General features: G+C 40.7%; 1 protein-coding gene across 1 annotated transcript; it reads right to left on the minus strand.

Annotated features, from left to right (window-relative positions):
- Positions 1-400: 400 nt before the first annotated feature.
- Positions 401-10,009, minus strand: LOC140128205 (protein KHNYN-like). The gene is made up of 7 exons (XM_072149735.1): positions 9,178-10,009; positions 6,699-8,257; positions 4,339-4,469; positions 2,773-2,869; positions 1,644-1,751; positions 1,069-1,176; positions 401-992 (listed from the first exon to the last, which is right to left on the minus strand). Exons 1-7 carry the CDS (start codon positions 9,418-9,420, stop codon positions 707-709), a joined length of 2,532 nt encoding a protein of 843 aa, XP_072005836.1. The 5' UTR covers positions 9,421-10,009; the 3' UTR covers positions 401-706.
- Between the last annotated feature and the right edge of the window lie 211 nt (positions 10,010-10,220).

Genomic DNA, 10,220 nt, shown 5'->3' on the forward strand with positions numbered 1-10,220 from the left:
TCTATTGTGGATTACATCCGGATTCCGTTAACTACTGATCTTAAAATACCAAATGACTTTGGCGGAGAAAATCTGTATGAAAATGCACAAGGCCCATTGCACAAGACACATATTACACAGGGAGCTGGGATCCCCATTCCCTTCTGGTATCACAGGCACAGTGAACAAATAGCTGGTCTTGGATACATGTTTTTCTTATATCTGCTCTTGCGGAAGTACCCAAAAATGTGGGGACTTTATATGGTATTTATGTATTTGTCATTGACCTATTGGCTTGCAGGGCAGAGATTCAGCATGTTGTACTAGTCTAGGGGACAGAAGGGAAGGATTTCTGGTTGTACAAGTGGAAAACCTTTAAATGAGACCCTGAACCCGTTTCAGGTACAGTATGGCAACACAATTTAAAAATATATCTTTTATTCAGATGTATAAATCTAAATCAGAATTTCAAATCACTATGGAGGGAGATATGAACTGTACATTTTTCTATTATTTCACACATAGATAAAAAAAGGAACATCAGCAGCCTCATGTCCACTGTATCTTTGTTATGCATTCCTGAATTTGTAAGACTTTGGAAAAATCCTGTGTACATTTTATATCAATCATGGTCTCAGATATTGTTTTTAGAAAGTAAGTTCGATGAACTGAACATGTAGGTCATCAGTGTCAAGTAAGTTTTCATTAAATGTCTTTTGCATGTTGTTCAAAACTTTAGATTTATGATGAGTTCTGAGAGTTTGTTGAGATCTGTTAGGCATGGCTCCCTTTGGAGTATAAAATCCACTTTATGATACTGTAAAGGAAATATAGATAAAAGGTCACATTTGAGCTTCTCCGTATCTGTGGGAGAACGAACAACCGTGTCTTCTCTCTCCTTATATCCCATGGGTTTTCTGTCCCGGAGGTTAAGGACCTCTGTTTGAAAAGTTGGTTTTGGTGGAGGGTGGGTAGTCCTTCGCCCAGCAAAGGAATGTCCTTTAGATTTGGCCCTATGGTAATAAAAAATTGTAAGTAAAAACAGCCTGTTTTGATAAATGTAGTAGTGTATCAGAGATAAGGACCTACTTCGGTAATGAGTTCTTTGTAAGGAACTTGTTGAGAGGTGGCCCATGTCTTCCAAGAGGGTCATCTGGAACCATAAAGATGTTTCCAACAAAGGTGAACTGCAGTAATCTAAATATTCCCAAAATAGAGAAATGAGAAAAGAATAAGAGTGACATAATAATACAATAACTTTTAAAAAGCAACATTTTTAAAGTCATATGCACATTATGCATTGAGTCATATGCACATTATGGGGGTAATGTATCATATGCTGGCGCTCGTGCCTAGCTTCAGCCTCTTGATGTATTGGGGGGGGGGGGGGGGGGTACTGCACAGAGCTTAGCAGGGGTCCAGTCAAGGCCTGGCGTAGAAATAAACGCAGCCGGCGACTTTTCACATGTGAAAATTCGCTAACTGCAGCGTGTGCAGGGGGACAGTAACGTCATGCTCTGGCCCACTCCCCGCCTGCTGTGACCCCCCCACGATTATTTACCAATTATTACTGACGTAGCACAGAGGCCCTGATAAATATCCCCTTATGCCTATTTTAGGTGTCCCAGCTGAGAATACCTTTTAGTTGTGTTTTTTTTTAATACCTGTCTTTTATGATATTCTGCCAAGCATGAGATTCTGCAAAAATGTCCCGTAGATTATCATTGGTGACGATTACACCATCCGTCTTCTCTGCCAGCTGTAGCATAAACCTGTGTTGGATGGAAAATCAGTGCATTAGTTTAATACACACCAACGATCACCAGTTCAAGCTCTATTATATACATAATGTAAAGTTTCCATAAAAGAATATAATTGAATATCTTATATAGTGTTCATTCACTGCCATGTCGCTTCACTAAAGTATTTGGACCATGACAAAATAAATTTCATATTCTACACACTATGTTATAAACAATCAGGTACCCTCCATGATCATTGAAAGATATTTTGTCAGAATTGTTTCCATAGGAGACCACATATGATTTAAGCAACTCTATGGCCATTAAGAATATCTGGGCAATGGGGGGTTGGCACGCTGCCCATCATTAAGGCTCTATGTACACAACAGGTGCGCTCCTCACCCCTCCCCTTTCCATAGGAAACCAAGTGGCCATATCTCAGCCTCCATAGAGTTCTATTACACCCGCTAATGGTGCGGAGAGACACCGTGTGTGCTGCACCATGACCGGATGTAACAGAACTCCTATGTAGGCTGTGATCTGGCCTCAATTTGTGTGACCCCAATGCAGTCATGTGTATGGGGACTTAAAGGGGTATTCCTATTTCAGCAAGTAATTGATATTGTTTGAATAATGAAAAGTTATATACATTTCCAATATACTTTCTGTATCAATTCCTCATGTTTTCCAGATCTCTGCTTGCTGTCCTTCTATAGAAAGCTTCACTGTATTATTTTTAATCATACAAACAATAACATTAATTTTCCGAAGTGGGAACACCCCTTTAAAGAGAACAGAGTCAGCCAACCCTCCACAGATCATATATGCTGATGCACCTTAAATTATTATCCCTGGCCATCCCTTTAAAAAGGCTACATTTTCTTTTAAATAAGCTTCCATTAAAATTTAATGCAATGGTAAATATAATTGTTCTCCACTAGAATAACAGGAAAATTGAATCACACAATTGAAGTTTTTTAAATCAATTGCTACTGAGCCTTTGCTGACTACACTGCTCAGAAGTGCATCAGGATGCAACATTCAGCCTTACCTGTCATCATAAGATGTAATTCTTTTGCCCTCCACAGTTCTTGATGGGGTGCAGGAGAGAAGCCCAAGATCTTTCAGCTCGGTTAAAAAGTGCTGCTCTATAAGGTGACATAAGAAGTCTGTTGTCATAATGTTCACATGTTCTTTATGGTGGAGGGAGCTTCATTCATGATCATTACTATGGGACTAGCACCATCATATTGTAAGTCTGTGGTTATCAATTGGTGATATGAGTGTTGATGATTGGTTTACCACCCTCTACCAAAAATTGGTACTCAACCTCATATGGTTTCACTGCAAAACTTAAACCAAACTCTTTGGTGTTGCCATGGTTTACAATTAACTTTGCTTTAGTGGCACGATGACTTAGACATTACCGCAGGGTTTTACTATATCTATATTACTTGCTGCCATGCTGTGCAATGTGATATAGGATACTGGGTAAGTTTAGAGAGTATATTGATCATAATTTGTTGCTTAGCAGTGTCAGAGGGCAGCTAGCAGTAAGGGCTGATGTAGTGTCACCCCAAGGCTGTAAGATCCCATGTAAGTCCAGCTTTCAAAAGGTCTATAGTAGAGCAAATATTAAAGGGGTTGTCCACTTTCAGCAAATAATTGATTGGCTTATGTAAGAAAAAGTTATGCAATTTTCCAATATACTTTGTATATCAATTCCTCATGGGTTTCTATATCTCTGCTAGCTGTCATTCCATAGAAAGCTTCTGTTTACTTCCAGTAGATTGAAATCTGTCCATGGTCACACAAGTGCCTGAGACATTATTATCACACAGTTCTGATTACTCTGGGATAATATCGGCTCATGCAGCTGTGTAACATCACATGACCAGGGACAGATTTCTATCCCCTGGAAGTAAACATAGAAGCTTTCAATAGATGGACAGCAAGCAGAGCTCTAGAAAACCCTGAGAAAATATATTGGAAAATTGTATAACTTTTCCTTACATGAGATGGAGATTACACGCTACAGAGGAGAATGCTTGTACTTGAAATTAAAACAAGCATCCACTAAAAAAAGGCAAAAAAGCTGTCACTGAATGAGAGAGACCGTCAGATTCTCAAGTGTCAAGGTCTTGTGGCTCCACTGCTGATATAGCCGCTACAGTTTGCAGCACTTCAAGGCCATTATTTGTGTGTCTAAGCCTAAATATAAGCAGTAGATTGTGAGGGTATGTCCAGGAGTTAGTATAATAGCTGCACAATAACCGGGATCTGCCCATTCTAGTGTAAGATAACATCTATTATAGACCTATGATATATAAAGATATGTGCATATAGTGCTATGAGAAATAACAAAATAAAACAATTTCTGGAATATCCACCCAAACGCATCTATTCACTGAGACAAAATACTCAGAATGGCTACAAAATCATAGATGATACTTCCCCTATGAGACAATGTGACAACATTGGGTTCACTACATGAGAATCTTTGTAGTCTGGTGCCTAGACGTTGTCTTATTGCCAGGGTAAGTTATGATGTTGATATTTTACATCAAAGTGAACAAGACTTGATCTGTGAAATGAGAAGGACCCTTTTGAGGCTAACCTTTAGTGTTGCTATCCTTCTTTATCCTCCACTGGGGTACGAAAGCAGTAATATTGCGATGACCTCTGTCCCAGAAGTACTGTACAGCAAGTGCAATACCGCGACAGGAGAAAAAACGGTGGAGTCCATGTCTACAGGGAAAAAGAGGAACAACGGAAGGTAAATTACAATCCTGCCAAATGTTGCACTGTGAGTAATGGAGTGTTCCAAGCAGTATCGGGCCACAGTGAATCTGTTCGCTGAGAAATGAATGTGAAACTATAAAAAGCAGCAATAATAATAAGCAGATGACTAGTAAAAAGGATAAGATTAATAAGAGGAGGGGCTGGGTTTGTATTTGGAACCTGCATCATGACCTTATATATTGCTGCAGTTGGGGGCTCTTTATGTTGACAAAACTGTGACTTTTTCTTCTTGGATTTATTTATTACTGCCTTCCTTATTTAAGCACATGCAGATCTCTTACATAACCATGTAGTCACTACTTCATTATGACTCATCACCTACCCCTTCAATGGGTTTTATAGGACTTTTCCACAGTGGGGCACCCCCACTATCAGCATATGGAAAGTGCGGCAATGATCTGACGACTGAATTAGCCTCTTTGTTGTTTAGCAGCCAAAACATCATACTGTATATGGTTGAAGCGGTCTCTTGACCACGATGAAGCTGCAGTACCATGCATATGGGTAAAGACTAATGACATGAATGACCTACCCTAAGGCTACGTCATGGATCTTAAAGTCCAAAATAACCCTGTACAGTATTTGTGAGAAAGTCTTTTGGACGTGTCTAGTATCACTTTATGGAGGCAGAAAAAAACATTTACCTTTATTCAATATGTATGAAAAACTAACACAAAGATGTTGCTAAATGAGTCATGGAAAGTATCAGGTTCACATTTCAAAGCGAATGCAAGAAAGTGAGAGGAACAAGGCACAGAAGCAAAAATCACTGGTGCTCTGACTATTCTCTGCACATGTTATAATATTTTCCCTTGTGACCCTCCATAAATAGTAAAAGCAACTGGACCAGTCACTTATTGTGAACCCTAACAACACACAATTTTGGACAAAGGACCTTTATTGTTGAATTTTACCCAATAATCACTTACTTTAAGGATTTCCATTGTTATCGGTAGTATAAGACAATTGTTACAACTAAGACTTAGGGGAAATCCAAGCTAACTCTAAACGGTAACACGTGATTCCATACTGAGAAGACCACAGCACTAAATAGGTTCCTCAAGCCTCTGCAGCCATAGACAGATACTCATGTGACTGGAAATTTCACATTGTCTGCTTTTATGATTTCAGTGTAGCTTCTATATAAGAATTGTGTCGTAGACTGGTCTAACAGTGACGTGGTATGACACTATTATGCCTGTATGCTGAACCGTTTTATAGAAATGTCACCACAATATTGTATTGGACAGAAAATGCCACCATATACAGAATTACTAGAGGAAATTAGAGGTTGACACTAGGACCACATAGACCCCAATGATTTAGAATTGGGTCCATCTGAATTTATTCCAGATTACGTCCACTGTACTGACTGTCAGAAGTGATGACACGGCTGACAATGGTTTAGAACATATGGAATGCTGTTGTACATTTTAGCTAGTTGTCTTTGTGCATATAACAATTTTATATCCTAGAAACATGAGTTTAAACCATAGAAATCTGCATACAGTGTAAGGCCAAATTCGAGCAACCGTCAGGGGGACATATTTGCGGCTGGATATACGTCCCATATTTCCTATAGAGAGGGGAGGGGTGAGCATCGCTGACCCCTCCTGTTCTACAGGGCGCCGCCGTATGCTCGTCCAGCTACAGCCAGGTGAGCATACGTGAATGTAGCCTTAGTGAGCGGCTCTAGAGAGCTGCATCACCAAACCTTTGTGTATGTTGTTAGTGGTGAATGTGAAAAGTAAGGTTACAATTCAGCTCTACGACTCAGGAAAACCTGTAGATTTTTTTGCTTTGTGCTGCTCCACAGCCCCGTCCTGCTCAGAGTAGACGCTGCAGCATGAATTTGGTTGGATTCTTACAGTAGTAACTCAGAGTAGAAGTGTGGGGGTGTGGAACAGTTTTTTGCAAGAAGCAGAAAGCTCTTCAGGCTGAAAAACCCAAAAAAAGCACTTGGAAGAGCCACAAATCTGGATTAAAAAGTAACTTTTCACAGTCCTGCTGATACTTACCACACACAAAGGTATGTGGTCTATACCCAGCATTGTCTGCTGTTTATTACAGGAGTTAGATTAACCTATAAAATTAGTATGAGTAAATATGGGCACCTAAAGGAGAGAATGAACAAATCAACAATAAGCATCATGAACTCAGCACAGAGTTACTTACATCATGGCCACATTGCTGCCATCTATAATAATATGCCTCAGTTGGTCATTTCCTTTTTCATTTCTCAAATTTAGCTTGAAAGGCGTCTGCATTGCTTCATTGAATCTCTGTGCTCCTGTGACAACAGGGACATTATGTGCTCCTTTATGGTCCCTCCTTATCATTTCTTCCATAACCATCACCGGCTCTTGTTGGGCGCCACCATTAAAAATATCTTCCTCTGGGAAGTTGGTGTTCAGTGTTTTGGGTTTTACAGCATTTATGTGCACTGCCCTTGGGTCTGCCATGTTTAGCTCAGGATGGGACTGAGCGGTAGAATTCTGCTTAAGCCGCAAGTCCTGTTGTTGTTGTTGTCCTTTTTCTAGAGCTGGAGAAGCAAGAAAGTCCCCAGAATTGTTTTTTTCATTCAGTTTCCTTAGAAGTCCTGTCACAGAACCATCCCCTATGTCTACAATTTCACTGGGGGAATAGCCACAATTCTTGGCAGCCGACTTCATCACTTCTAGCATGTAATCATCCTCGTCACTGCTGGAAAGTGTATGTGCTTTTCCTTTTAACACTGAAGGCCTGTCCTTATGACTCAATTGTTCATGGCTGGATTGCTCCATGTTGACTTTGTCAAGTATCTCCGATGGTTCCTGAATGCCATTCTCGTGCAGTACTTTAAGAACAACAGATTCCTGATAACCCATTGTCTTGAAAAAGTCTAAAAGCATGTTAAACTCTTTTTGAGTTCCCAAGGAGAATTGTGCATGGGAGCCAGGTTCTCTCTCATCCCTTCCCATTATGGTATCAAGCAAGCCAGATATTTGCTTGAACTCATCATCCTCCTCCTCATCTAATGGTTCCACTGTTTTACTGACTGAAGGCTTCTCCTCGAGTTGACTACATGCATAATGCTTATTTTCTTCTGCCGTTGCTATTGTGTTAGGTATTTGCACTGACTTCCTGCTGTTTTCCCATCCACTATCAGTAATAAGCTCACGTGGTTCAGAAGCCCTTTGGCACAAAACTCTTTTTGCGGACTTTGGTTTAGACCTATTCATTGGCTGAGATGTTGTATTCTTCTTAGATATTGGATTTTGTAAATCAACAGGTGCAGTAAGAAAAGGCTGTTTGGTTATTAAGGTGTCTGACGGTTGTATAGGGACCCTGTCATGGGTTACTGGTCGTTTCACCATGAGGGCTTTGTCCTCTTCTACTAGGAATAGTAACTGTTCCTTTATGGAAGTTGGAAGAATTAGAAGATCCAGGGAATGTTGGTCAGTATAATTCTCCACCAACTCCTTGAAATTCCTTTTGATGGAAGCTTCCTGGTCATCTGCTTTTGATACACTTTCATCTAAAAAAGTATAAATCCGACTCTGGGCCATTACTACTTCTTCTACTAAACCAGAGATTCTGATACGACCAGGAGTTTGTGGTTTCACACATGCTGAAGTGGCTCGGATTAAGCAGTCAAGAAATAGACCATGTGCCCCTACAAAAATACAGTACATCTCTCGTGGATAGCTGAAGTCTTCAATTAACTCTGGGGTGCATATTCCTTTGATATAATCCTAAAGGGAGACAAACATTTTTAAGTTTTCTGATAAACACATGTGTCATTGATATATAAAAAAAATAATTCTAATCACAAATTCCTGTGAAACACCCATCAAACCTGTAAGAGTTTATTAATCTGAACATGGCCAAGAATCTGCCAGTGTGTAGAACGTTTTCTTCACTGATTTACTTCAATGAATCAGATTTGTGCAAACAGTCCCTGGTCCATGAAACATGTTCTGTTTCGCCCTAGCTCTCGTGTGATAGAAATGGGAGAATCCGAATCAGTAAGGGTTCGAACACTCGGACCCTGTTGATCCTAGATTAAGGCAACCCTATCCTCTTGAAACTGCCTAAGGAAATAAAATCTAGAAGCAATAAGTGATAGCCGAGTGCATCAATGACGTGCTCCTATCCTGAAGGCAGATCAAGGCTCTGATAGAGGTCTATGGCACCTGGTCATGGTTATATTTTGGCATACAGATTTTTTGCGGTGAGGCCACGCCCCTATGTCATACTAGTCAGAAAAGTGTAGAATAGTCTAAAAGCCTTGATAAATATGGTGCTAGACATTTTAGCATTTTGCTGAGAGTGACAACAGAATTCTAGAGCAAGTAGATGGATAATTCTCCCCCACTGTGCAAGCTCTGGATACTACTAGTCTGGAGACTTTGGAGAGAAGGAAGGTGTAGTGTAACACATTTATCACACCTTGTACTCCAGTTATAAAAATGATAAAAACCTCTTTTGGATGTCTCTGGCAGATTTGCCGGGAAGAACTGCTTCCATCTTTATTTCTCCTGTCCATAAGACAATCCCCCAGGCAGAAGAATACAGACCCTTATTGTAAGTCAGAAGGCTGAGACACTTTTTTTTTTTTAGATTTTTAAACTTCCTCATAAAACCGATCTAGAATAATCCCATTACGTCTTACCTTGGCCTTTACAATGTTGCTTTTGTCACCTTGAAGCTGAATCCACATCTGTTGCTGTCCAGGGGTTTGCAGGGATAACTGATCTTCAGTGAGAACTCCCAAAATATTCATTGTGACTCCAAATATTCTCTCAACGTGTGTATGTTGATCTCGAAGTTCTTTTTCCGATCCCCGAGGCACGGCAAACTCATCCATGCTGTCGCTGTCTTGTGCTGCCTCATAGTCCCCAAAATCCATCAGCATTTTAGGTAGCCCAGCTTAGGCTTGCTATAATAAAGGGATTGCCCTGGGTAAGTGGCACCCTCCTTTTTCTAGATCTTGCTTCTCAGTGTGGTCACAGACCTCGCGCTCTGACCCTGTGACTGTCCCTAGGAATTGCCCTATCTGCAGCAGGTACATTACACATTCGGTGCTTCCTGCAGGAACTATATTTGAATTGTAGATTCTATTTTTTGCTCTTCAATGTTTTGCTCTTGCATCTCCTTCCTCATTCAGTATCGTCCTTCCCCCTCCCTCCCTGTAGCTCCGCCCATCTGGTCTATACCTGTTGCTATGTATATACTGTATCCCCCTATTGTTTCCATATAACATTAACCTGTGGTGACCCTGACCCTACCCAGCATTAGGCACAGCTCTCCTGACCTCTCTCCCTACCATTACCATAGATGTGCCTTGCTCTTTAAAAACTTCCTTAGCGAATCTCCGCCTCTCATCACGATGACTGATGGGAAGTTCCTATATTTGTCAGACTGGGGAATTCCACTTTTAGCTCATACGGGGGAGGAGTAAATAGAATGCGGTTTCTGTGTTTAGTCACAAGAGCTCAGGCTTGTTGTACATGTCTGCACGATGGGAGCCATGTTTGTAGAGACCAAAGGCACTACCACAAAGGGAACGAAAAGCAAAACAGCAACTTGTCCAGGAGCTCCCTCTGCTGGCAGCTTTAGGGAACTAACCACGGGCTTTGTTGAGACATGAATGTAGTAACAAATGAGCTAAACCATTGTTCTTTCCTGACCTCAGCCCAGTGTCAGACTGGAGTC

The sequence above is a fragment of the Engystomops pustulosus genome, chromosome 1, assembly GCF_040894005.1.
Source record: "Engystomops pustulosus chromosome 1, aEngPut4.maternal, whole genome shotgun sequence".
Taxonomy (NCBI): Eukaryota; Metazoa; Chordata; class Amphibia; order Anura; family Leptodactylidae; genus Engystomops; species Engystomops pustulosus.

Coding starts and splice junctions, on each gene's coding strand:
- LOC140128205 (XM_072149735.1), bottom strand. CDS start 9,420: ATGCTGATGGATTTTGGGGACTATGAGGCAGCACAAGACAGCGACAGC. Junction 4,470..6,698: donor GGCAGCAATGTGGCCATGAT/GTAAGTAACTCT, acceptor TTTTCCCTGTAG/ACATGGACTCCACCGTTTTT. Junction 993..1,068: donor ACAAAGAACTCATTACCGAA/GTAGGTCCTTAT, acceptor TTATTACCATAG/GGCCAAATCTAAAGGACATT.